The 27996-nt window shown below is 39.4% G+C and overlaps 2 protein-coding genes across 3 annotated transcripts; both read right to left on the bottom strand.

Moving 5' to 3' along the window:
* Nucleotides 1–8776: 8776 nt before the first annotated feature.
* On the bottom strand, nucleotides 8777–9812 carry LOC135607519 (protein LURP-one-related 5-like). Its single transcript, XM_065099444.1, has 2 exons — nucleotides 9508–9812; nucleotides 8777–9401 (listed from the first exon to the last, which is right to left on the bottom strand). Exons 1-2 carry the CDS (start codon nucleotides 9733–9735, stop codon nucleotides 8958–8960), a joined length of 672 nt encoding a protein of 223 aa, XP_064955516.1. The 5' UTR covers nucleotides 9736–9812; the 3' UTR covers nucleotides 8777–8957.
* Nucleotides 9813–10944: 1132 nt separating this feature from the next.
* Nucleotides 10945–14661, bottom strand: LOC103978198 (probable polygalacturonase At1g80170). 2 transcript variants are annotated; one of them, XM_009393910.3, is made up of 9 exons: nucleotides 14225–14661; nucleotides 13375–13506; nucleotides 13077–13247; nucleotides 12960–12980; nucleotides 12645–12852; nucleotides 11902–11983; nucleotides 11721–11829; nucleotides 11527–11643; nucleotides 10945–11444 (listed from the first exon to the last, which is right to left on the bottom strand). In XM_009393910.3, the coding sequence occupies exons 1-9, from the start codon at nucleotides 14465–14467 to the stop codon at nucleotides 11160–11162; spliced, it is 1368 nt and encodes a 455-aa protein (XP_009392185.2). In that variant the 5' UTR covers nucleotides 14468–14661; the 3' UTR covers nucleotides 10945–11159. The 2 variants fall into 2 exon arrangements, with proteins under 2 accessions (XP_009392185.2, XP_009392186.2); XM_009393911.3 differs by lacking the exon at nucleotides 13375–13506 and having other exon boundaries at nucleotides 14225–14612.
* Between the last annotated feature and the right edge of the window lie 13335 nt (nucleotides 14662–27996).

Here is a 27996-nt window from a genome sequence, read left to right on the forward strand (position 1 = left end):
AGTTGACATGGGTCCACATACATCACTATGTATGAGTTCCAACAACTCAGTGGCTCTCTCTCCAGTTCCACTAAATGGAGAGTTGGTCAGTTTTCCACGAATGCAAGGCTCACAAGTTGCATATGACACATAGTCGAATGGATCTAGATATCCATCATTTAGCAACTTTTGAATCCTTCTTTCATGGATGTGACCTAGCCTACAATGCCACAGGTATGCACTGTTCAACTCATCTCGTTTCCTTTTGGACACATTTATATTCATGATATGTGGAGTGGTGTCTAACATAAATAAACCATTATGCAATGTTCCTTTCGTGATGATCTTATCATCTAATAATATCGAACAACCATTGTTCTCAAAAACAAATTTATATCCACTAACTGTTAAACATGAAATGGAGATAATGTTTTTGATAATAGAAGGAACAAAATAACATGCATCTAATGCAATAAAAGCTCCACTAGGCAGATGTAGGGCGACCTCGCCAACAGCTAATACAGCAACTTTTGCTCCATTACCCATCTTGAGGTCCATCTCGCCTCTCTCTAGTCTCCTAGGCCTTGCCAGAACCTGCAACGAATTACATATATGATAAGCACTACCGGTATCTAATACCCATGTGTTATCATAAGAGTCTGACAAATGGAGACTGATCATGAATGTACCTGAAGCTTCATCAAGCTTTTGTTTCGCCCTTTCTGCAAGGTACTCTTTGCAGTTTCTCTTCCAGTGCCCATCTTTACCACAGTGGAAGCACTGGCCTTTGTCCTTTGTTGGGTCTTTCTTAGCAACCTTTGCTTTACCTTGTTTGCCCTTGCCCTTTCCCTTCTTAAGGGACCTTTCTGCTTTCCTTTTCTTTCTGGTCTCACCAGTGTAGAGAACTGGCTTCTCTTTCTTAATAGTACTCTCTGCCTCCCTCAACATATTGAGGAGCTCTGGGAGAGTCACCTCAAGCTTGTTCATATTAAAGTTCATTATGAACTGTGAAAAGGAATCTGGTAGGGACTGAAGCACAATGTCCACACACAAGTTATCCTCTAGGACCATTCCTAGACCTGTGAGTTTCTCTATCCACTCAATCATCTTTAGGACATGGTTCTGAACCGGTGTCCCCTCAGTCATCCTAGCGCGGAAAAGGCTCTTGGATATCTCATATCGTTGAGTCCTTCCCTGTTTCTCAAACAATTTACGGACATGTAGGAGAATGGATCTGGCATCCATCTTTTCATGTTGTCTCTGTAACTCTGGAGTCATAGAGCCCAACATATAGCACTGAGCAAGAGTGGAGTCATCAATGTACTTCACGTAGCGAGCGATCTCATCCTCGCTTGCCCCTTCTTCGGGCGTAGGCATCACTGTATCAAGGACGTACACGATTTTCTCCGCTGTGAGAACAATTCTCAAGTTACGGAGCCAATCCGTATAATTTGGACCAGTGAGGCGGTTGACATCAAGTATGCCACGTAAGGGATTTGAAAGCGACATTTTCTGAAAATAAAGATGTAGCAAAAATGAATAACATGCAGATTTTGCAAGAAATAAACTATCAAGATATGGACTTCTATCTTAATATGCTCCCACTATTTTACTAACGAGTCACGCGACACCCTCAGCACGTGAAACGGAAGTCTCCGGCAGACTTCTAGTGGGGATCAGGATCCAATCAGCGTCTTAGTGTAACCTCGAGGGACTCGACCAATCACACTAAGCCTAAAAGGTAGACAACTCTTGCCGATCACAACTCCTTGTGATTCCCGTCCTGTTCGGCCTCCGAATCACCATGGCCTCGAGGGACTCGACCAACCATGATGCTCGGTTAAGTCAACACCTTCGTTACAAGATGAGTCTGATTTGATGATATACCCTCGAGGGACTCGACCAAGCATATCATGCCCTCAGGTCACCGGTGACATCTCTATGTAGTAAGCAAGATAGCGAATCGCGATATAGGTGAGTCTCGAGGGACTCGACCAACTCAACCTACACCGGGATTCGGTTCCTACTCATAACGATGGAAGGCCACGTGGGTCAATCTAATTGCCTCACGTTTACCGACTTAATATTATCGAGAGATGTTTCTATGATTTGGTCTCCTAATATGACATGTCACACATATACATATTTAATATATATCTATATCGCATGCAAATATATATACATATCTAGTATGTGTATAAGCAATCACACCAGATGATCATGGACCACAACCTAATATGATTAGGCCCGAGCCAGTAGGCCTAATCACTCACATCAAGATCTATGTGTGCAACGGTGCATCTCCATGCCTTGTGATCGTCCATCTCGTCCTCGTTGGTTCCGTCGACATCTTGATGCATCTTCATGCATCACGATCGTCCGTCTCGTGGGTCCCGCTATGGCTTCCACGCTCCCGCTGCGCCTCCTCATGTGATTACAACTTAATCATAGGCACGCAGGCCCGACAATAAACGAGAAATATAATGGAGGTTCGCAGACCTCAATAATAATAATCACAAGTACACACATCACACGGTCCATGATCATCCGTCCACTCATCATACATCACATGTATAAATAATCATCATCATGTAGGACTACTAGATAATAATAAAAATAATAATCAACTAAACCTTTTAATTAATTAATATTTTCTGAAATCAGGGATATATAGGGAATTTCTCAATTCCTAAGGGTATTTTCGTAATTTGGACAAAAGTCAGAAACTGGAATTTCTCAAATTCCGAGGGGCAAAACTATCTTTTGCGCAGAAAACCCTAATACCCTTTCCCCTTTTTCGCTGCTGCGCCGCCGCCGCCGCCACCCTGCTGGCGGCGGCTTGTGCGGCGAGGGCGAGGGCACTGCCCTCGCCTGCAGGTGGCACGCCCGCTGGGGTCGCTGCCGCTGCAGGTGGGCACCCCCGCGAGCGCCGCCGCCTTCGCGGGCGGTTCTGCCCGCGAGTCAGCGCCCGCAGGTGGTGCTGTCTCGCTGGCGGTCGCCCCTGCGGGGTTTTTGCCCGTGGGAGCAGCGGCCACAGGCGCCGCTGCCCTGCGGTGCCTCAGCCCGCGCTGCTGCCCCGCGGCGCCTCTGCCCGCGGGCTCAGTGGCTGCAGGCGCTTCTACCGAGCGGGCTGCCAGCCCCGCCGGCCGCAAGCCTGCTGCAAGCAGACCGCCGGCCGGCTGCTGCAGGCACAGCGCTTGCGCATGCGCCAGCGCTATGCTGCCTGGCTGCGGCTGCGGCTGGCTGCAGGCATGCAGATCGAGGGCAGCAACTGTTGCTGCCCTTCCTTGCTTTTGCGTCAACGATTTTGACGTCAATATTCTTCCTAAACACAACACACGCAGTTCAAAAACCAATCATTCGCACGAACAACCTGGCTCTGATACCACTGTTGGGAAATCATGGGGGGGGGGGCGACATCATATGCGCAGCGGAAGAACAAGAAAACAAAAATCCCCGATTCCCAAAAAGATGTTCATCGTCGTGCGAAGATTGGTGCGCAAAATCCGCAAAAACACAAAACTGCGTATAGAGATTGTGTTACCTAGGGAGATCGTATATCCCTGTTTCCTTGCAGATCCTTAGGAGAGGGTGAAGGAGGTCAAGCGTCCTCCTCTCTAGCGGTGATCCACACAGCAGGGTTGCGACGACGCTCCTCAAAACTCCAGGCCTACTCTGAGGTGGAGAGGGAGAGGAGAATAGGAAGGGCAAGCAAAGACTCTAGCCTATGAGGCTGTGAATCCCTCCTATTTATAGAGATCCCGTGTCAAAACCCTAATGGGTCCTTTCCCTAGTGGGTATTGGATCTGCATCCAATAAGACAAGGGCTCCGTCGGATATCTCATATCCGAACCTCTACTCATCGCAATGCCTATCATATGTGTGTGACCCTCTAGGCCCAATATCGAGCTGGCCGTGAGTCATACCTGTCAGAACTCCTTCTAACTCAGTGAATTATTATCTCTGTAATAATTCACTCGACTCATCGACTACGGAAGTACTAGGCCACTACGCCGTAGTCCCCAGACGATACAGGGGAATCCAATCCATTGGACCTGTCTGTCCTCAGTTACCATGTACCTATAGTCCCTCATCCATCTAATATCCCAGAGACCGTATATCGAGCATGGTGCTGTCAGACCCATACGGTTTCTACTCGAGTCTCGCTCTAATCGGATTCTCCCGGAGAACTCTTTCTCTCTCAACCCGAATGACCCTGGCCAGGGATTTGTCTGAGCAAGAACACATGGGATATTCCTCTCATGATACCGAGAGTGGATGATCCTCTATCGACACTCAATAGCCCTCGTAAGGTCGACTACCACTCCCAATGACCAGCTGTACTAGATCTGGGAACAGCCAAACCTATAAGTCTGGTATCAAAGAGTGGAGCACTCATACAGGACATCCTTGGTGTCTCAAGTCTAAGAACCAGATACACCACTAGGACTACGGAATCGTTGTCTGACAATAAGGCATCATCAACCATCCAGCATTCCGTAAGCGGATCAATCAGTGAACTCATTCTCCAATGAGCACCTGTACTGTATCCCTAGTGTCCCTACACGAGCAGCTATGAGACCAGCTGCATCCATCATATGGACGGGTATACAGCACACCAGTCTATCCGGTTATCACGATGTCCCTCTCGAGTAACCTATGACCGGGATTATTTAGGATATGTGTTTAAAGGTGAATCGATCTCATTATCGTGATCTCATCACGATCCGATTCCCATTGCACAAATCCAAGGACATCACAATATATATGCATTTATGCAATAGTTATAAAGTGATATATGCCAAAATATAATAAGAAAAAAGATTCTGTATCAAGTCACACGTGCCATCACTCACGTGATTGGCTTGCTGGGCACTTATGACTAGCAGGTGGTACCATTGCTAGTACTCTCTGACATTGAGCAATACCATCGCTTGACACTAGGTGGTTCCATCACCTGATATAGTCTTGGAGACTGAGCCGTTGGTGGTTCCAGAGCCTGGACCGACGATGCCACCGCTTAACCCAACTTTTGGGTCACTGAATGAGCCTTTCACTTGGCCTAAAACAACCAGAATTCAGGCCCAATTGGCCCCTAATTGAATTAATATTGTTTCACCCCAAAACCGACTCAATTAGACCTAAAATAACTTAATCTAGACACATGATTATAAGCATGAATCCTATATTATCCGGCATGTCATTGGTTCATCCTACGCTTCATCCGATCCTTGGGCGCATCGTCCTCTTTTTCGGTATATTGCCCAATTGGTATATTGACTCCCGTAACTTTCAATCTCCTTAGTATAATGTCTGATCATTCGGCTTGATACCCGAACTTATGGCACGAAGTCCTTCTACCGGTACGTCGATCGATCCTCCGGCTCAACGTTCAATCTCTTTACATGTTTCACTTCGACCCAACATCTCATTTCTCCTACTTTAATTGATTTTTCTTTTTTAATCCAAGTTAGTCTTGCATCACTTAAACTACAGATTAGATCATAAACTTATCAATTTATTTCATCATCAAAATCTGAGATTCAATAATATCCCCCTTTCTGATGATGATAGCCAATTGATGATGGAGTTTAAACTAAACTCCCTCTATCAATATGTCATAATTTCAATCATGAATTATATGCAATACATCATATCATTACTTACATCATAAGTTCAAGTAGTGCATCCAAACCATCATATATAATAAAATTTCATTATACCATACATGATTATCATCATAGCTTCTCCCCCTTTGTAATCAACAAAAAGGAGAAATGCAACTAGTCAGTTTTTAAGATATAAAAATTAGTAAAATTTTACTTCTCTTGAGATGTGCAAGATAGCATATTTACTTTTCTTTGTGATGTTCAAGCCAGTAAGTTTCATAAAAGAATGCAAGATATTAAATAGCAAGTTTAGATCATTTTAGAACTTACAAGCTAGCAAGTTTTAGATATGTGCAAGTTCAGTAATTCTTTGCTTCTTGAGATAGGCAAGATAGCACTTTGCTTCTCTTAAGATTGCAAGCTAGCAATTTTTGCTTCCTTTTGTAAGCTAGCAAGTTTTCTTTCCTTGAAATATATAAGTTAGCAAGACTTTCTCCCCCTTTATTATCGTCAAAGAGAAGGGAAGAATATAGGAGTAACCACCTATGTTATGAGTTGACATGGGATCATATATATTACTATGTATGAGTTCCAACAACTCTGTGGCTCTCTCTCTAGTATCACTAAATTGAGAGTTGCTTAGTTTCCCACGAAGGTAAAACTCGCAAGTTGCATATGACTCGTAGTTGAATAGATCTAGGTATCTATCTTTTAGTAACTTTTGAATCATTTCCTCATGGATATGACCTAACTTACAATGTCATAGATATGCATTATTAATCTCATCAAGTTTTCTCTTAGACTCACTTACATTCAGGATATATGGAGCAGTGTCTAGTATAAACGAATTATTATGCAATAATTCCTTTCGTGATGATCTTATTATCTAATAATATTGAACAACCATTATTCTTAAAAACTAATTTATATCCACTAATTATAAATATAAAATGAAAATAATATTTTTGATAATAGAAGGAATAAAATAATATGCATCCAATGCAATAATAGCTCCACCAGATAGATGTATGGTGACCTTGCTAATAGCCACTACAATAACTTTTGCTTCATTGCTCAACTTGAGGTACATCTTATCTCTCGTCAAGCTCCAAGGTCTTGTTAGAACCTGTAATGAAATGCATATATAATAAGTATTATTGGTATCCAATACCTATCATAAAATTCTAACAAGTAGAGACTGATAATTTGCGAAGGTCAACTGGCCGATTGGGCAATAGGCCGCAAGAGAGTACAATGTGCCGAAGAATCGGACGAAGCGTCAATGGACCAATGACATGTCGGATGACATGATTCATGCTTAGTAATAATTGTCTAGATCGAAGTGTGTTTTTATGTATGCAGGATTAACTATGATAGCAACGCATAAAGCAAAATGAAGTCCCGGAGTTAAGAACACGATTTCGTTGGGAGTTCTAGAGTTCGTCGGAAGTCCGGACGTTCGTCAGAAGTTCTGCCAGAATTGACCGAGAAGTCTTGGAACTTGCCAAAAAAGCTCGTTGGAACTCACCAAGAAGATCGTTGTGAAGTCCAGGAGCTTACCGGGAGTCCACCGGAACATTGCCAAGAGATCGTCGGAAGTTCGCCAGAAGATCGTTGGAAGAAACCAGACTTATTTTGCTTAGTATATGTCTTAGGAATCATAGTTAGCAGTTGGAATTGGGAGATAATCCCATCAACTCTATTAGGGGCCAACTGAGCCCGAAGTTGGGCTAGTTTGGGTTGGATTCAAGGCCCAACTAAGATGCTAAAAGCCTAGCCAATAGTGGCACCACTATGGCCGACGGTGGCACCACCTGGGGAACAGCACCCTAGGAATTCTAGGCGGTGGTATCGCCCAGTGGTAGGGTGCCAAGCGATGGCACCGCCCTTGTCAAGCAATGGTACCACCCAGTGTCAGATTGACACTAGCGATGGTACCACCCAACCCAAGCGGTGATATCGCCTATACCTAGGAAACCCGGGATGAGATGTTTTTAGACTCCAAGTTTGAATCAATTTGAGGCCTATAAATATCCATCTCATCCCTGATTAAACTACACAAGCATAGAGAATTTAAAAAGGGAAAAATGTTGTTGTAATCTCTTGTGAGAATCATTCTCTTCTAGTCTAAGTATTAAAATAGTTTGAGAGAGGAGTGAGTGCTTGTAAAGGTTATCTCCTAAACCTGTGAAAAGGAGAAGAGGGGTGTAAAATGGAGGTTGATCTTCGCCTATTAAAGGAAGATCGATAGTGGATGCCGGTGGCTTCGACGGAAGAGGAATCGGTGGAGTGGATGTAGGTCACGACGATCGAACCACTATAAAAATCCGGTTTGCCTTTATTTTGAGCAATTTACTTTTATAAGCATTGCCTCCCATCCTTACTATGCTTTTACTATGCCTATACTGGCATATGCTTTCAAGTTTTCGAAATCGATTTTATCGTACGAAACGAAAAAATTTCAGAACTGACGTTTTTACGGCTGCACTAATTCACCCTCACCTCTTAGTATCGACTCATTCCTAATAGTTTGTAAAATATGCATGTTTTTCTCATTTGGTTTAACACCCAAGAGAAATAACTCTTTTTGGTTTTCAAGAGGGTCACTTTCTCATTCGTCCTCCTATGTTCAATGGGACGGGCTACACATATTGAAAAACTCGAATGAGAGTTTTCTTACTTTCGTTGAATCTCAATTTATGAATATATATATATATGTACATGTACATATGCATATGTACATGTACATATACATATGCATATGTATATATGTATATGTATACATATGCATATGTATATGTACATATACATATATATATATATATATATATATATATATATATATATATATATATATATATATATATATGCACATCGGGCTTATGACTCATTTTGGAGACTCTTCGATGCATGCACACGTTGGCATTCAACACAAGAAATAAGTAGGTATTATTTACGAGTGCAGACGTTGACGTAACTGGTTTGTACGAGCGAGACTCTTCTAATCAACCCATGCGGTCGATATCATCTGTCCATCCCGTAACTACATTTGACATAATTGGTATCACTTGGCTACCTTCAGCGACACGTCAGGTCGGCTACTAGTGCCTATGGATTGCCTTGACTACCTCTTACACCAATTATCTATCTACCTATATATATATATATATATAACAGACCAAAAAAGATAATATTAACCGATTATTATAGAGGAGAAAGAGAAAAAAGTCTTAAGTTTGTTTCACATATGTTTGCGACAGAAATCAAAATAGCACTAACAACGGAGTTTCGGAGAAATCAATCAGGAATTTATTACGCCCACTCTAATAATTATAGCTCGTTAACGCTCGGCTGGCTTTGGCTGCTTTATCATGGCGACGGGCTGGCCATTGCATCGTCGATTACGTCGTCATCGTCGCCGCTTATCCGGTCGAGTACTATGATGAGACCCATAGCAAACGCTGCGTCGCAGCGAGGCCCAAGGCAGAGAGAGAACACATCCCTCCCCAGCACAACGTGGGAGCATGCGTCTACCTTACGCTTAATCTCCGCCACCATCACCACCGCTCCTTTCCCCCCTCCACCACTCTCGTAGAACACGCGGCAGCACCGCTTCGGGAAGGACCCTTCGATGCGGTACTCCTCTTCCTCGTCCTCCCCCTCCTCCTCCGAACCGCCGCAGGAGTGCACCTCCACCGCAAAGCCACTTCGGTCGCTGCCGAAAATGGAGGACCTCCGCACCGCGAACAGCGGCTTCTGCCCCTCGCTCCTCTCCCCCAGGAATGCCTCCCACCGGTGATGCAAACTCGGCCACTGCAGGCGTCTCGCAAGAAGAAACCCCCATATGATCGCACACAAGAAGTAGAGGAGGAGTGAGGGCGAAGAGTTAATCGAGGGGATTGATTACCCGTGCACCTACCTTGCGGCGGAGAGTAAGGATGGGATCACCGGATGGATCCATGAGCAGAAGCGGCTGGTCGGCGAAAGCGGGTCCGCCTCGGGCATAGGTGTCCACCCGGAAGACCAAATCTCCGGTTATGTGGTCGTAGACGGCGAATCCGTCTCCAGGAAAGAAGAGGGATGTCTTCCGGACCGTCAACTCCCGTTCCTCCTCGCTGCAAAATCTCTCTCCAACTATCGCCACCATAGCGCGAGCAAGCGTGTCGGGAGGTGGCTATGGATTCAGAAGCGCAAGGAGTGGGGGGGGGGGGGGGGGGCGGGGGGTAAGAATATCTACTCACAGACGATCAATTATATGATCCAGATAACAGGAAAGGAGGGGGAAGGGAGTAAGCACAAGTGTGTGGTGTCGATGTTTCGAGATGTGTGGTACGGTGACCGACCCCTGCCGTCAGCATCAACACACCGCTCACGATATGGTTTCATCTCTTTGATCTTTTTTCTATGGTTTCTCCAGCGCAACCACGGCCCCTTTATTCACCGCGTTGGAGATCATACGGTCCACCATTCATCTCCACATGCCCGCGCGGGCTTGCCGCCTTGTACAGGCTGCACTTGCACGTGAGGTAGCTGTTTGACGGGGAGGGGCATCCCACGGGAATGGCGTGGATGTGTGAATCCAAGATCACGTGGATACACCTCGTGTAACGATGTGTACGTTGAATCCACAAAATTAAATATGATCTTACAAAAATTCAAAAATCCTCGTCAACCAAAAACTCAATGTCGTAAGTAGATTTAAATTATTTATGATTAAAAAAAAATTAAATGAGATTAGACTATTTAATATTTTTAAAATATATGAAATGAGATTTTAAACTTTTAATCTTTAATAGATATATCACTATCAAATCAAATTATTTATTATTTAAATGCATAATGAAACATGTAAGTCAAGGTAAATAATTTAAATTCTTTATATGAGATCATAATAAAAAAAACATGATCTTTTTTTTTTATTCGTTGGTCAACCATGTAGATCCTCGTTATATACTGACGTTGAAATTTCTATGACGTCGGAGAACTAGTTCGTTCACTTTCTCCAGCCACACCTTTCTCTTCCACAGCAAATGCCTCATTTATGACCCTCTTTTTTTTTTTCTCTCTATATAAAAAGTGAAATCTATTAGTATACGAAATACAAAAAAGGTTCTTTCATTATGATTACCATTTTCTAAAAGAAAAAAAAATGGAATGGTTTGATCCCTCCGTTATACAGAATGAAAAGCTCATAGCTCTTGATACATTGTTAGGTGTTAATACTTTCCCATCGAAATCAAACCTCGTTATTCTGTCCAAATTACGAGATGCAGCCAAATTAGATCCGCTTTCTCTGCCTCCTATATTTAGAGTTGATAAAATACATGTCACTGTAGCATTTAAATACACAAGAAATAACTCCCGACCAACTGCTCTGATATATATAACCAGAAAAAGAGAAAGAATGAAGAATTCGTTTGCTTGAATGGTCAAGTTATTTGGGGTGCATTCCATGTGTATTCTTTTCTTTGAGGACTTTTACAGCAAATTAAAAGTGTTTTTCTTTTTATAAACAAACATATATGGATGAATTAGATTTTCCCTTCAATGCTGTAATGATCAAAACATTCCCTATGCAACCTCCACTTTCTTGCTCGAACCAACATTCTGATTGATGAGACCGACGACAGCTCTCGTCAGACAAGAAGGTGGATTCACCAAACCAGAACTGAAGCCTGATGCTTTCCAACAATAAGCCGATGCATTGCCGCCGGATTCCAGTGACATGTTAATGTCCTGTAGATATATTTTCTCACATGGAGAACTGTCGCTGCAAGAAAATTTTATTGCATCCTTTGTTGTCGATGTTCCCTTAATTTCAATGAAAGAAATCTGATGCACCTTCACAGCAGACGTCTGCATTCATCGAACATCAATCTTCATCACTAGTTTCTTTGAATCATAATATGCAAAAAATTTGAAACTCAGATTCCCATACCTGATTTTGGCACTGACGTGAAGAATCGCAGTAGTACTGATCAATTATTATTGGGTTGGAAACATTGCTCATCCGGATACCACGGAAAACTATTTTGCGAGCATAACCACTACCACCCTATTCAGTAACGTAATACATGTTTGAATGCTGCTGAATACTTATTTGCATACAAGTCAGAAGGACCAGGAGGCTACCTGCCATGTCTTGATCCTTACACCATTTTCGGTGTTTGAAATCAAGCTATTCTCCACTTTTACATCATGTACTTGGGAATAAGAATTTGATTTGCCAAGACTTCCGATACTGATGGCAAGTAGCAAGTAACAATGAAATGTTTGACACTGAAATATGGCAAGCTACTTTTTCTGATCTTACCTAATACCATGACCAGGTCCACAGATGATATTTATCACTCGGATATTGGAAGAATTGCCGACGATGGAGATGCAGTCATCCCCTGAAATGAAAATATAAGTGCTGCGTTTGCCAGCGGGTGGTCAATGACATGATGTTTAAAAGAAAATAAACACGATAATACTACGGACAATAATTGTTGGTTGAAAATATAACATAACTCATTATTGGAAAAGAATATTAAGATAAAAGGTTCACTGAGGCCGTGAGTTCGCCAATGAGCACGATAAATGTTCTGTTTACACTGACTCCTAGTAGTTGATAATTTGTTTATCGATCAGTACTTATATCAGTTGACAATATTCAACTTATGATTTTTCTCCTTTACACCTAATGCATGGTGATGGCTTGTGAATTAGCAAAACTCAACTTAGGATCAACACAAAACTACAACAATGGATGAATCAGAGCACGAAAGCTAAGCTATTCAAGACAGTATAGGACAGCCCAATGCACGCAACTCAAGACAGATGCGCCGTTCAAAGATCTGGATGGAATATCATGTTAATTATTCATAACAGAACAATAATATGTCCGATCAATTTTAACCCAGAATAAAAAAATGGAATATATGTTATTGAAAATGTTTGGTCTTTCGATGTACCATCTGAAAGGCGAGAAACTCGAAGATGAACAGAAAAAGGAAAGGGAAAAAAAAAAAAGCAGAAGAAGGTAACACTGCAAATAGACACAGTGGAACGGACCTGCCCTTATAGTGCTGTCCTCAACCAAGGTGGCAATGGATCCACTTATATGGATTCCATCAGTGTTAGGGCTCTCAGCAGGTGCAGTCACCTTCAACCTAGATGCACGAACATGAGAACATGAGGTGAATGCAATATGCATCTGTTGACCATTCAATACAGTCAAATCACGGATGGCAACGTGCTTGCTCCGATGAAAAGTAATTGCCTGCATCATCATAAATGTGATTGCTCTTTTCTAGTGAAAAGGTAAGCGAATTAGCGCAAGGGATGCTACCAACTTCGCAAATCCAATGGAATCGAAGAGGAACTAACCGTTGGGGCGTGTCGGCAAGGCTGCATATATAATATGAAATAGATTTAGGTTCTCTTGTCTAAGTAACAAATGCATGCTAACTAATATTATGAGCGAGAAAGGAATGTATATGTTACATATGTGGTGTTCCTTTTGCAAGATCGTGACCACCAGTTGTGTCCCTTGCCGTCAAGGGTTCCACCACCGCGTACTACTATTTGTTTAATCCCATGGAAGTAAATCCACTTACGAGGATCAAGCCCATCCCAAATGTCAGGATCTGAAGGAGCAATTATAGTTCCTGAGATCTACTTACAGAAGGCACCAAATTAGTCAAGTCATTCAACAAGGAAAAAAAAAAAAAAAAAAAACAAAAAACAAAAGAAAGAAAAGAAAACCCTGCGGCAGTACCACTTTCCAAACCCAGAGACCTACCGACACTGTAATCTTTGAGTTACAAGGGCCGGCTAAGTTAATTGGCTTGATCAAATAAACTCTTCTTGCAGGAAACTTAATTTCTACATGCAGTGGTGAAGAACAAGCATAGTCCCATGCATACTTGAAGGCCTAATATTCAACAGAAAGTGTAATTAATAAAAGCCATTTGAATGTATTTGGAATCTCAAGTAAAGATGACAAGAGACCAAAAACTTATTGAAGAACATTTTAATGAGAATATATGAGCTTTGCAGAACTGATTCAGTTTAGTTTCATCAAACACCTGAAATGCATATAGAGGAGCTCCCATATCCTCTTTCATCTTAAAGAAGACAAAATATCAAACTTGTCTTATTTATTGTCTTAGTGTGCGCATTGTCAGAATAAGATGTTCAAATTGATGTAAGGACTTCCTCTGTTTTTCGTACTGTGTTGAGCGAGATTCAATGTAATGGTTTTTCCTGTAATCGCGTGTAGCCTACCCTTCTTTTTTCCACCATTCACGCAGTGGGGCATCATCTTGGCTTACCATCCAATCATGGCATTAGTAAATTTCTTGCGTATTGCTGCTTCCTGAATCAATCGTCGGTTCCTTACTGACTGTCGACGAATGAACGAACGAATGGAAGTCCTTTTTAGTAGAACTCACAGAATTGGGCATTTTCCTTTTCACTCCTCCGAACTACCAAAGCTACCTATATATTAATCTATAGGAAAACAATAGCTGGAGAATCGGCGTAAAAGAAAACAATCGATCAATAATTTCTGTGAAATCTATCGATTGTCTAGCTAGGTTGAGTTTCAGATTAAACGCATCATTCTAGATTTTAGATAAGAACATACATACCAGGGTGTCGTCGTCGAATCCATTGCCTTTGGCTCCGAATTCATTCACAGAGATGACGACCTTTGTCTTGTGGTCTGCCGAGCGGGGAAGTTGTATGAGCGAGGACGACTCCGGTAGTCCTTTTGCGCGACCGATCATGATTGGGTACAACAAGAGGAGGATTGCGGCAATAACAGATCGAGAGGTGGCGTCTTTGCTAGATGATCTGTTCCGGACAAAAATAACATATTGATCATCCACCATGGCCACCACCACCACAACTTCGGGTCGGGATGGGATTTCTGCGGTTGTGAGGGGTAGCGAGCCAAGGGAGGAAAGAACATCCGTTGTCTGTAAATTAGCTCAGGCAGGTACTCCATCGGTCGGAAGAGACTCATCAATATGGGCAGTTACGTCGACGAAGTTGCGCAGATGGGGAGGGGATGGGATCCGTACTCGGTACTTGGATCGACGGACGGATGATAGATGAGGAGCATCGGACGCAAGTGCACCGCCGCGTGGAAAACGATTGATTCGCCGCTTGATTCGGCCCATCACGATGACGCTGGATTAAGTTGAGGTTGACCGGTCTCTGCTCCTCCTCTCGTCTCCTCTTCTTCCCCACGAATTGAATGAGGTCGGTGCATCTGCAACGTTGTTGCGGGATAGCTCTTTTATTACACGTGGCAGCACTCGATTTGAAACTATTGTTCTCATCTTCTACGTCGAGTAAATCTCTTTTTTTTTTTTTTTTTTAAGTAAAAAAAAGGTCTTAATAAGAAAGAGCAAAATCAAACACTTGCACAAGCGTTGTCTCATTTCTAGTGAGCATTTTAAAATTTCAAAAACTATTGTCACCGGGATAAGAAATATTGCCATGAGAATAAGTCCACGAGAAAGATTTATAAATATTTTGAGATTCATATAGATGGTGTCACAAGGATAAGGAATGTTATTACTGTTGAATTTTCAATTTTGATGATGAACTCAGTTAATGAGTTTTGATCTAATCTGTGTTTTGAGTAATGTAGGACTAGCTTCGATCAAGGAGAGACAAATTGATTAAAGCAGGAGGAATCAGATATTGGGCCGGAGTGAACATGTCAGAAGATTGGACGTCGAGCCGGAGGATCGATCGACGTGTTGGCAGAAGGCTTCATGCCGTAAATTCGGGCATCAAGCCGAAGTATCGAACATTGCACTAAGGAGATTAGAAGTTGCAGGAGTCAACATGCCGATTGGGCAATATGCCTAAGGAGAGGATGATGCGTCGAAAGATTGGACGAGCGTTGTATGAACCAATGACATGCCGGACAAAGGATTCATGCTTTGTAATCATTTGCCTAAGATCGAAGTAGTTTAGGGGGCTAATTGAGTTAGCTTTTGGTGTAATCATGTTAACTCGATTAGGGGCCAATTGGGACTGATTTGAGCTCATTGGGAGGCTCATTCAGTGACCCAAAAGTTGGGTCAGGTGGTGGCATCGCTAGAACAGGTGGTGGAACCGCTTGTGAGTTGGAAAACTCGAAAAACTCAATCTCCGAGACTGTCATCATCATAAATATTTCAAATCATCATGATATTAAAAATATCAAAATATATTACATCCTACCATGTATGATTCTCATATCATCATATATTCTCCCCCTTTGTCATCAACAAAAAGAAGAAGTACAACTATCAAGTTTTAGAGATATGAAAGCCTAGCTATTTAGCAAATTTTTCATCACTTTAGAACATGCAAGCTAGTGAATTCTTTCTTCTCTTTTGAGAAGTGCAAGATATCATGTTTTTGTATCTTCTTGAAATGTGTAAGCTAGCAAACATTACTTCTCTTGAGATTTGCAAGATAGCACTTTTAACAAGTTTTACATCATGCAAGTTAACAAATTTTTATCTCCCTCTTTGTTTAATGCATGAAGTGATAAATATTTCAAAATGTTGATTTAATGCATGAAGTGATAAATGTTTAAAAATATTGATTTAATATTTGGTATCATGATCAAAATGTTGATTTAATGCATGAAGTGATAAATATTTAAAAATTTTAATATCTTAGGATAATGAATGTTGTGCCTAAAATGATTTATCATGAATGCTTGAGTATCATATATGATATACCCATATTAATGATCTATTTTTGGTATCATGCATGAGGCAAGGATGAAATATAATGGTTTGAAATTATGCATGTTATATATTGAAGACTTGAAACCATGTTTTGGCATCATGCATACCCAAGTAATATTGATTTAAAAATTTATTGATTTAGTATCATGCCCAACGTGATAATGATGATGACTTGGCATTTCGTACAAGAAAACTTTATGGGTTAAGATTTATTTTTTATCCAAATCATGATATTAATTTCTCGATATTTGATTCATGAGATTTTTCTATGAATCAAGATCTTATTTTTGAACTCCCATATTTCTTTTTGTTATTTACTAAAAGGGATATTTATCAAAATAAATCATATCCTTTAGTATTCATGACTTAATCCTTCATGATATTTTATATTATATCTTTCATGACATCATATCTTTGTATTTACGGCTTGTATGTCTTGTAATGATTGAAATATTTTGCACTATTGTATCTTTCCCTTTGTTGAATCTCGGATTTTGATGATGCAACCAATTGATAGTATTTATGATTCAATCTACATTTTGAGTGATACAGGAAGCTTCGATCAGGAAGAGATAATTAAAAGTAGGAAGAATCATGTTGGGCTAGAGAGAAACATGTCAGAAGATTGGACGTCGAGCCGAAGGATCGATTGACGTATCGGCAGAAGGCTTCGAGCCATGGGTTCGGGCATCGGGCCAAGAAGAGTGAAAATTGTACCCAAGAAAATCGGGTCAATTAGCAGATTGGGTAATAGGCCGCAAGAGAGGATGATGCACTGAAGAATCGGACGAAGCGTCGATGAACCAATAATATGGTAGATAATATTTGATTCAAGCTTTGTAATAATTGTCTAGATCGATGTAGGTTTTAAGTTTACAGGATTAACTATGATAGTGATCAAGGCATAAAGCAAAATGAAGTCCCAGAGTTAAGAATGAGACTTCGTTGGGAGTTCTAGAGTTCATCAGAAGTCCGGACATTCATCAAAAGTTCTGTTAGAATTGACCGAGAAGTCCAGGAGCTTGCCAAAGAAGCTCGTCGGAACTCACTAAGAAGATCATTGTGAAGTCTAAGAGCTTGTCGGGAGTCCGTTAGAACATTATCGAAAGATCGTCGAAAGTTCGTCAAAAGTTCGTCGAAAGCTCTTTGAAAGAAACTTAGACTTGTTAGACTTAGCTTAGTGTATGCCTTAAAATTCATAGTTAGAACATAATTGGGTCGGAATTGGGCCAACTCAATTAGGGGCCAATTGGGCCCATGTTTGGGCTATGTTGGGCTAAGTGAAAAGGTCCAAATAGTGACCCAACAAGTGGAACCATCGTGGCACAGTCTCCGAGACTATGTTAGGCGGAGGTACTAACAGACTGAGCGATGATACCACATAGTGTCAGTGCTATAGGCAATGGTACCGCCCAGTATAGGCTCTAAGTTTAAATCCACTTGAGGCCTATAAATATGCCTCTCATCCCTGGTTAAAATACACATGCATAGAGAGCTTAAAAGTGGGAAAATGCTATTGCAATCACTTAAGAGATTCCCTCCTCTAGTTCTAAGTTTAGAATTCTGTTTAGGGAGGAGTGAGTGCTTATAAAAGGTTGTCTCCTAATCCCGTGAAAAGGAGAAGATGAGTGTAAAAGGGTAGTTGATCTTTATCTATTAAAAGAAGATCATTAGTGGATGCCGATGGCCTCAACGGAAGAGTAATCGGTGGAGTGGACGTAGGTCACGACGATCGAACCACTATAAACTAGTTTGCATTTTGTTTTGAGCAATTTACCTTTACTGCAAACTGCTTTACCTTCTCGTTACTTTTTCTGCACACTCTTACGAACATGTTTTAAGTTAACATTTTTTCCAAAATCGATTTTAATCGAATGAAAATTTTTTTTGAACCGACGTTTTTATCCGCTGCACTAATTCACCCCCCCCATCTTAGTGCCGACTCATTCCTAACAGTTGGTATCAGAGCCATGTTATTTCTCATTTGGTTTAACACCCATGAGAAATAACTCTTTTCGGCTTTCAAGAGGGCTTTTCTAACATTCATCCTCCCATGTTCAATGGGATGGACTGCACATATTGGAAAACTCGAATGGGAGTTTTCTAGCTTTCGTTGAATCTCGATTTATGGAATATAGTCGAATTTGGTTTTCAAAAGTCTTCTCTTCCAATGAACAATTAGAATAAGTTAGAGAAGAAGACTTCTTCTTTAAATGCTAGAGCTATAAATGCTCTATTTTGCGCCTTAGACAAAAATGAATTCAATCGGGTTTCTACTTGCGAAATGACTTTTGACATTTGGCACACATTCGAAATCATATACAAAGGCACTAGTAGAGTTAAAGGCTCAAAAGTTAATCTTTTAATGTATGATTTTAAACTATTTTGAATAAAGACAAGTGAAACCATTGTTGACATATATACCCATTTTACGGATATCGTCAATGGCTTAAAAGCTCTTGACAAATAATTTTCAAATTTTGAACTTATTAATAAAATATTGAGATCCTTTCCAAATAGTTGGGACCCTAAAGTAACAACAATTCAATAAGCCAAGGATTTGAACTAGTTTCCAATTGAAGAACTTATTGGGTCATTGATGACCTATGAAATAACTTATATGGCACATGACGAACTTGAGAACAATCTTCCAAAGAACAGAAAAGATTTTGCACTTAGAACAAAAGAAGACCACTAGAGCGAAAACTCAAGTGATGATGAACTTGAACTTCTCATAATGAAGCTTAAAAAGTTCTTAAAACAAGAATCAAAGAATAAAAGCAAACGTAAAAAGAATACAATTACTTGCTATGAATGTAAGAAGCCGGGTCACTCCAAAGATGAGTACATAAAACTAAAGAAGTTGCCAAAGGGCGAATCGAGTTCATATGAAGACGAGGAGAAAACCAACAATGGCAAGGTGGCGAACTGCACTTTGACGACTTTCGTCAATAAGGTAAGCAACTCAATCAAATCTCATTTTCCTTACCATGAAATTACTTAGTGCTTATCATGATCAATATATATATATATATATATATATATATATATATATATATATATATATATATATATATATATATATATATATATATATATATATATATAGATCATGATAATTGCACGTTTTGTAATAATACTTATACATCAAATAAGATTAATTCCTTGTATGTTATAAGAAACAATTATGTGTATCTTGATGATTTTGTATTGCTTTTTGGTTTTAAATATGATAGATGGTTTTTATACGAAAAAAACTTGAGCACACTTATGTGAAATCAATCACATAAAATGAAACACATAAAAAGAAAAATATAGTATCATTGGAATCAACATGATAAATCAAATCGCTTGTTTAAAAGAAGCCTTATGTTTAATGTGATTGGTCATGATGATTTTGATGATAAAATTTATGTTTCGCTTTTCATCAATGATGAATGGATTTGGCATAAAAGAAAAGGGCATCAATCGCATAAGTTGAAACAAAAAAAGGAAATACATTTTTCCCTTAAAAACTTCTCAATCCGTATCTTATTGAGTTTTCAAAAAAAGATTGATGAGTCTATTTGTATGAATCTCTTAGACTATGAAAAAATTTTTGATTATTTGAATCTAAATGAGATTTTTCCAATCGAATCATGAATCTTCCCTTGGGATATCTTCTTTTTTATGTGAATCAAGATCTCTTTTTTATTCTACTATGTTTCTTTTTATCATTTACTAAAGAGGATATTTTCTATATGAATCATAAAATTTCTTATGCATGAATTGAAATCTTTTTCTCCTATGTTTCTCTTTACGATTTACTAAAGAGAATATATTTTTCAGAATTCATGACTTAAACTTTCTTTTGAAGATCTTTTACTATTTGATCTCCTAAGATTTTCTTTTGATTATTTAAAAAGAGATTTATTAAAATAAATCATTTTTTTTTATCTCACGTGATCTTATATTTCATAATATGATTTTTTTGTATTCATGAAGTATATCTTATCACCAAATTTTTCTTGATATTCTTAATGTAATGATATGAAATTATGCATGAAATACTTATGATTTGGAATGATATATGTAATACTATGATTTTTTTGATAAAATGTTGTATCATGAATGCTTGAGTATCATGTATGATATGCCTATAGTGATGATTGATTTATTTGTTGTATCATGCATGAAGTAAAGATGAAATGTAAGATTTTGAAATTGTGCACATTTTAATTTGAAACTATAATGATGAACAAACATATTGAATTAAGAATGATACTTTATCTTTGTCATGATTTGAAGATTGAAGTAAAGGGAAAAAAATTACAACATTGTATTTGACAATGACAAAGGGGGGAGTAAAATTTGCTAGCTTGCATATTCTAAAATGATGCATTACTATCTTACTAGCTTGTTATCTTGTATTCTTTTTCAAAAACTTACTAGCCTTCATACTTCAAAGAGAAGTAACACTTGCCAAATTGCTAGCTTGCATGTTGTAAAATGATGTAAAATTTTGCTAGCTTGTACTTTGCAAGGGAAGCAAAAAATTATACTTCTCAAAAGTGAAGAAAGAACTTTCTATCTTGAACATCACTAAGAATTACTAGGTTGCAATATCAAGAAAAGCAAAAGTGCTATCTTGCCTATCTTAAGAATTAAAAATGCAAAGTTACAAAATTTGTCATCTTACACATCTTTAAAATTAATGATGATTTCGTAATTATGCATGTTGTAAAGTGATGAAAAAATTTGCTAGCTTGTAGGTTGTAAAACTTGCATATCTCAAAAATTGGCTAGATGCACTTCTCGTTTTTGCTGATGACAAAGGGGGAGAAGTTATGATGACAATCACGCATGGAATGATATTTTGAAATTTTGATTATGCATGATTTTATGATGACATATTATGAATATTAATGATTAAAATTTCCTTGACTTGAATTCATTTTAAATTCAAAGTTATATCAATATGACATATTGATAGGGAGAGTTAAGGTTAACTCCGTCATCAATTGGTTATCATTATAAAAAAGGGGGAGATTGTTAAATCTCAGATTTTGATGATGAAACCAATTGATAGTATTTATAATTTGATCCGTGTTTTGAGTGACATAGGAAGTGTTGATCAGGGAGAGATAATTAAAAGCAGGAAGAATCATGTTGGGTGGAAGAGAAACATATCAGAAGATTGGACGTCGAGCCGAAGGATTGGTAGAAAGTTTCGGGCCTTGGGTTCGGGCATCAGGCCAAGAAGAGCAAAAATTGTGCCAAGAAAATTAGAGTTGTAGAGGCTAACTTGTCGATTATGCAATAGGCCGCAAGAGATGACGATGCGTCGAAGAAACAGACTAAGCGTCGATGAACCAATAACATGTCGAACAACATTTAATTCAAACTTTGTAATAATTGTCTAGATCAAAGTAGGTTTTAAGTGTGCAGGATTAACTACAATAGTGATCAAGGCATAAAGCAAAATAAAGTCCCGGAGGCAAGAACGAGACTTCTTTGGGAGTTCAAGAGTTCGTCGGAAGTCTGAACGTTCGTTGGAAGTTCTGTCATAATTAACCGAGAAGTCCAGGAGCTTGCCAAAGAAGCTCATCAGAACTCACCAAGAAGATCGTCGTGAAGTCCAGGAGCTTATCGAGAGTCTGCTGGAACATTGCCGAGAGATTGTTAGAAGTTCACCGGAAGATCGCTGTAAGCTCGCCGGATAAAACCTAGACTTACCAAACTTAACTTAGTGTATGCCTTAAAATTTATAGTTAGTACATAATTGGGTTGGAATTGGGCCAACTCAATTAGGGGCTAATTGGGCCTAAGTTTAGGCTATGTTGGCCCAAGTGAAAAGGCCCAAATAGTGATCCAATAGGTGGAAACATCATGGCACAATCTCCAAGACTATGTTAGGCGATGGTACCACCCAAACACAATCTTCGAGAGACTGTTAGGTGATGGTACTGCTAGACTAGGCAGTGGTACCATCCAGTGGCAGGATATCAGGCGGTGGTACCACCAGACTGGGCGGTGGTACCGCTAGACTAGGCGGTGGTACCGCCAGGACCCGAGATAAGACCTTTTTAGGCTCAAAGTTTGAATTCGCTTGAGGCCTATAAATACGCCTCTCATCCCTTGTTAACACACATATGCATAGAGAGATTAAAAGTAAGAAAATACTATTGCAATCACTTGAGTAATCCCCTCATCTAGTTCTGAGTTTAGAATTCTGTTTAGGGAGGAGTGAGTGCTTGTAAAAGGTTGTCTCCTAAACTTGTGAAAAGGAGAAGAGGGGTGTAAAAGGGTAGTTGATCTTCGCCCATTGAAAGAAGATCATTAGTGGATGCCTATGGCCTCAACGGAAGAGAAATCAGTAGAGTAAATGTAGGTCACGACGACTGAACCACTATAAACTGGTTTGCATTTCGTTTTAAGCAATTTACCTTTACTGTAAACTGCTTTACCTCCTCATTACTTTTGCTGCACACTCTTACAAATGTGTTTCAAGTTAACATCTTTTCCAAAATCAGTTTTAATTGAACGAAAGACATCGGGGGAGAAAAACTTTCTAGCATGTACATCGTAAAGAAAAACAAAATTGTTGCTAGTGTGCACATCTCAAAAGAGAACCAAAATTTGCTAGCTTACACAATTCAAGAAAAAGCAAAATTGCTAGCTTGTATATTTGAAAATGATATAAAACTTGCTAAATTTGCTAGCTTGAACATTGCAAAGGAAGCAAAAATTGTTAGCTTGTATATCTCAAAAGAGAAGCAAAAAGTGCTATCTTGCCTATCTTTAAATTTGCCCATCTTAAGAAACAAAGAATTGCTAAACTTACACATCTCTAAAACTTGCTAGCTTGCATGTTCTAACTTGCTATCTTACTAGCTTGAATATCTAAAAATTTACTAGTTGTACTTCTCCTTTTTATTGATGACAAAGGGGGAGAAGATATGATGATAATCATACATATTATGCATAAAACGATAATTTGAGTCGATATATTGATTTAATGTTTGGTATATTATCAATGTTTGGTATATTATCATGCATATTATGCCTAAAATGATAATTTGAGGCGATCTATTGATTTAATGTTTGGTATATTATGCCTAAAACATTCATATTATGCATATTATGAATGTTTGGTATCATGATCAAAATGTTAATTTAATGCATGAAGTGATAAATGCTTGATATCATGATCAAAATATTGATTTAATGCATGAAGTGATAAATGCTTAAAAATTTTATTGTCTTAGAATCATGAATGTTATGCCCAAAATGATGTATCATGAATACTCGAGTATCATGTATGATATGCCCATAGTAATGATTTATTTTTGATATCATGCATGAAGCAAGGATGAAATGTTATGGTTTAAAATTATGCATGTTATATATTGAAGACTTGAAACTATGTTTTGGTATCATGCATGCCCAAATAATATTGATTTGAAAATTTATTGATTTAGTATCATGCACAATGTGATAATGATGATGACTTGGCATTTCTTATGAGAAATCTTTATTGGTTAACATTTATTTTTTATCCAAATTATGATCTTGATTTCTCGATATTTGATATATGAGATTTTTCTATGAATCAAGATCTTATTTTTGAACTCCCATGTTTCTTTTTGTTATTTACTAAAAGAGAGATTTGTCAAAATAAATTATGTCATTTAGTATTCATGACTTAATCCTTCATGATCTTTAATATTATATCTTTCATGACATGATTTCTTTGTATTTATGGCTTGTATGCCTTGTAATGATTGAAATATTTTACACTATTATATCCTTCCCTTTCCTTGTGACAATGACATAAGGGGAGAAAAACTTTGCTAGCTTGCGCATCCTAAAAAAAACAAAATTGTTGCTAGTGTGCACATCTCAAAAGAGAACAAAAAATTATTACCTTACACAATTCAAGAAAAAACAAAATTGCTAGCTTTTATGTTCGAAAATGATATAAAACTTGCTAAATTTGCTAGCTTGAACATTGCAAAAAAAACTAAAATTGCTAGCTTGCATATCTTAAAAGAGAAGTAAAAAACATTATCTTGCCCATCTCAAGAAGCAAAGAATTGCTAAACTTGCAATTTCTAAAACTTGCTAGCTTGTATATTCTAACTTGCCATCTTACTAGCTTGCATATCTAAAAATTTGCTTGTTGCACTTCTCATTTCTGTTGATGACAAAGGGAGAGAAAGTATGATGATAATCATGCATATTATGCCTAAAATAATAATTTAAAATTATGTATGATGATCATGCATGTAATGATGATTTTAAAAATATATATTATCTTTTAGAATGATGCATGCAATACTCATGATTTTATTACGATGATGTATATGATGTATTGCATATGATGTGATTAAAATAGTTTCAACATGGACTAAAATGTTGAATCTCGGATTTTGATGATAAAGTCGATTATCATTTGTTATCTAATCTATATATTGAGATAAGTGTGCAGGATTAACTATGATGAAAGTGAGACATGCAGCATGAGTTGCGCCGGAGTCAAGACAATGATCACGTTGGGAGTTCGAGAGTTCGACGGAAGTTCGGACAGTCGTCAAAAGTTCTACAGGAACAAATCCGAGAAGTCCATAAGCTTGCCAAAGAAGCTCGTTGGAACTCGCCAAGTGAATCGTCGCAAGTCCAGGAGTTTGCCGGAAGTCCGAAGGAGCATCACCGAGGGTTCATTGGATGATCGACAGAAGTTCGCCGGAAGCTCGCCGGAAGAAGCGATTGACGCACCGGAGCAAGTTGCAGTAAATGTCTTAGGAAAACTCGTAGTTCGCACATTGATTAAGTTGGAAATGGGAGGTGATCCCATTAACTTAATCTTGGGGCAATTGGGCCCCTGAAAAACCCAAATTGGGCCGAATGGATCAACCCATTCGGACCCTGATTTCTGCCAAGCGGTTGAACCGCCCAAGGCAGGAGGTTGCACCGCTTGGGCTCAGTCTCCGAGCGAGACTAGGAGGTGCAACCGCTCCAGCCAGGCGGTGGCACTGCCTGGGGCTCAGTCTCCGAGCGAGACTGGGCGGTGCAACCTCCCCTGACAGGAGGTGGCACCGCCTGAGCTCAGTCTTCGAGCTCTGCCAAGCGGTGCAACCGCCTCAGTCAGGAGGTGCAACCGCCTGAGCTCGGTCTTCGAGCTCTGTCAGGAGGTGCAACCGCCCCTGACAGGAGGTAGCACCGCCCAGAGGCTCAATCTTCGAGCTCTGCCAGGCGGTGCAACCGCTCCAGTCAGGAGGTGCAACCGCCTGATCCCGGAATTCCGGGAATTGATAGTTTTGAGCTCTAAATTTGAACTGGGTTGGGGCCTATAAATACCCCACCCATTCAGTACTGAAAGGGTATGAACTGACACCGAAATCTTGATCCTTTTCTGTGATTCTTAGAGCTCAAAATTATTGTAAAGGCCAAAAGTTCTTCTCCCTCTGTTCTTCCAAGTTCTGAGTTGTAAAGAGAGGAGAGAAAATTCTGTAAGGGTTGTCTCCTAAGCCCATCAAAAGGAGTGAAACTGTAAAAGGGTGGTTGGCCTTCGCCTATTGAAGGAAGGCCTCTAGTCGACGTCGGTGACCTTGTCGGTGGAGGAAGCCAAAAGTGGAGTAGGTCAAGATTGACCGAACCACTCTAAATCTCGGTTTGCATTTACTTTGAGCATCTTATCTTTACTACAAACCTCCTCAATAGCTTACTGCCTTCTGTGTTTTTACGAACGTGTTTTAAAGTTCAGTGCTTTCCGAATCGGGATTTAAGACGCGAATCAGTTTTATCGTACGAACGTCGTATTTCAGTTTACGCTTACATTCTGATTTCCATTATAACTACAAACTGACTTTATATCTTTGCTTTAACTGCATCTTACCTTATCTTAAGTTAAAGTGGTTTACAAATCAGCTTTTATACCAAAATCACTTTTATCGTACGAACATCGTATTTCAGTTTGCGCTTATATTCTGATTTCCATCATAACTGCAAACTGCGTTCATATATTTGCTGCATCTCTCCTAGTCAAAAGTTGAAGTGATTTACGAATCGGCTTTCTTACCAAAATCACTTCTATCAAACGAAAGCAGTTTTCGATTTTAATCGTAGAAGGTTTTCCGCTGCACTAAGTCACCCCCCCTCTTAGTGCTCTTGATCCTAACAATTGGTATCAGAGCGGGGTTAACTCTCTAACGGATTAAAACCCAAGAGAGATAGCATACGCCGGAAACCAAGAGGGCCATTCTATTACACGTCCACCCATGTTCAGTGGGACGGACTACACCAATTGGAAGACCCGAATGAGGATCTTTCTTATTTCTATGGATTTTGAACTTTGGAATCTTGTCGAAAAATGATTTTCGAAGCCTTCTCTTCCAGTAATCGATTGGAATGAATTGGAGAAGAAGGCTTTCGCTCTTAATGCAAAGGCTATGAATGCCTTATTTTGTGCACTTGATAAAAACAAGTTTAACCGTGTTTCGACTTGTGAAACCACATTTGATATTTGGCACACACTCGAAGTGACTCACAAAGGCACAAGTAGAGTGAAAGAGTCAAAAATCAATCTTCTGTTACATTCTTTCGAACTTTTCCGGATAAAACCGAGTGAAACCATTGACGACATGTTTACCCGTTTCACGGATGTCGTCAACGGTCTAAAAGGACTCGGAAAAAGTTTTTTGGATTTTGAGCTCGTAAATAAGATTCTAAGATCCCTTCCTAAGAGTTGGGATCCTAAAGTCACTACTATTCAAGAGGTGAAAGATCTAAGCAACTTCCCTCTTGAAGAACTAATCGGGTTATTCATGACCTATGAGATGACTTGCAAAGCTCATGAAGAGCAAGAAGACATCCTTCCAAAGAACAGGAAGGATATGTCACTTAAAACTTCAGAAGGCCACTTGAGAGAAAACTCAAGTGATGAGGACTATGATGATGACTTGGCACTTCTAACAAGAAAATTTAAAATATTCATTAAAAGAAACAAGTTTAAGAATGACGTAAAAAATAAACTTGAACCCAAGAAGGACCAAGTTATTTGCTATGAATGCAAAAAGCCGGGACACTACAAGAGTGATTGTCCCCAAGCCAAAAAGAGAACATCAAAGAAGAAGGCGCTCAAAGCAACGTGGGATGACTCGAGCGCGTCCGAAGAAGAGGAGTCCAACACCGAGCAAGTTGCTCACTACGCCTTAATGGCCATCGAAGTGGAGGTAACGAATTTAATGGATGCAGATTTATCATTTGATGAATTATTAAATGCCTTCCATAACTTATTTGATGAATGCAAGATTATTAGTAGAAAATATAAATTGCTAAAAAAGGAGCATGATAATCTTACTTGTAATTTTGATAAGTTAAAGACTGAATATCATGATAGTTTAAGTTCATGCACAAAATACCATGATCTAGAAACTCTCCAAAAGGAAAACTTGCTACTTAAGGACACCTTGAAGAAATTCGAGGTTGGTAGCAAGTCATTGAACATGATCCTTCCAAACAGGGGTCACGTTCCCAAAAGAAGTGGAATTGGATTTGTGAGAAGTCCTCACCAAAATCCAACCACCTTCATAAAAGGCTCCATCTTACATGTTTGACACCAAAGCAAATGCAACTTTTGTTACAAATTTGGACACAAAACATATTATTGTCCATTCAAGAAA

Source organism: Musa acuminata, chromosome BXJ2-3, assembly GCF_036884655.1.
Source record: "Musa acuminata AAA Group cultivar baxijiao chromosome BXJ2-3, Cavendish_Baxijiao_AAA, whole genome shotgun sequence".
In the NCBI taxonomy this organism is placed as follows: Eukaryota; Viridiplantae; Streptophyta; class Magnoliopsida; order Zingiberales; family Musaceae; genus Musa; species Musa acuminata.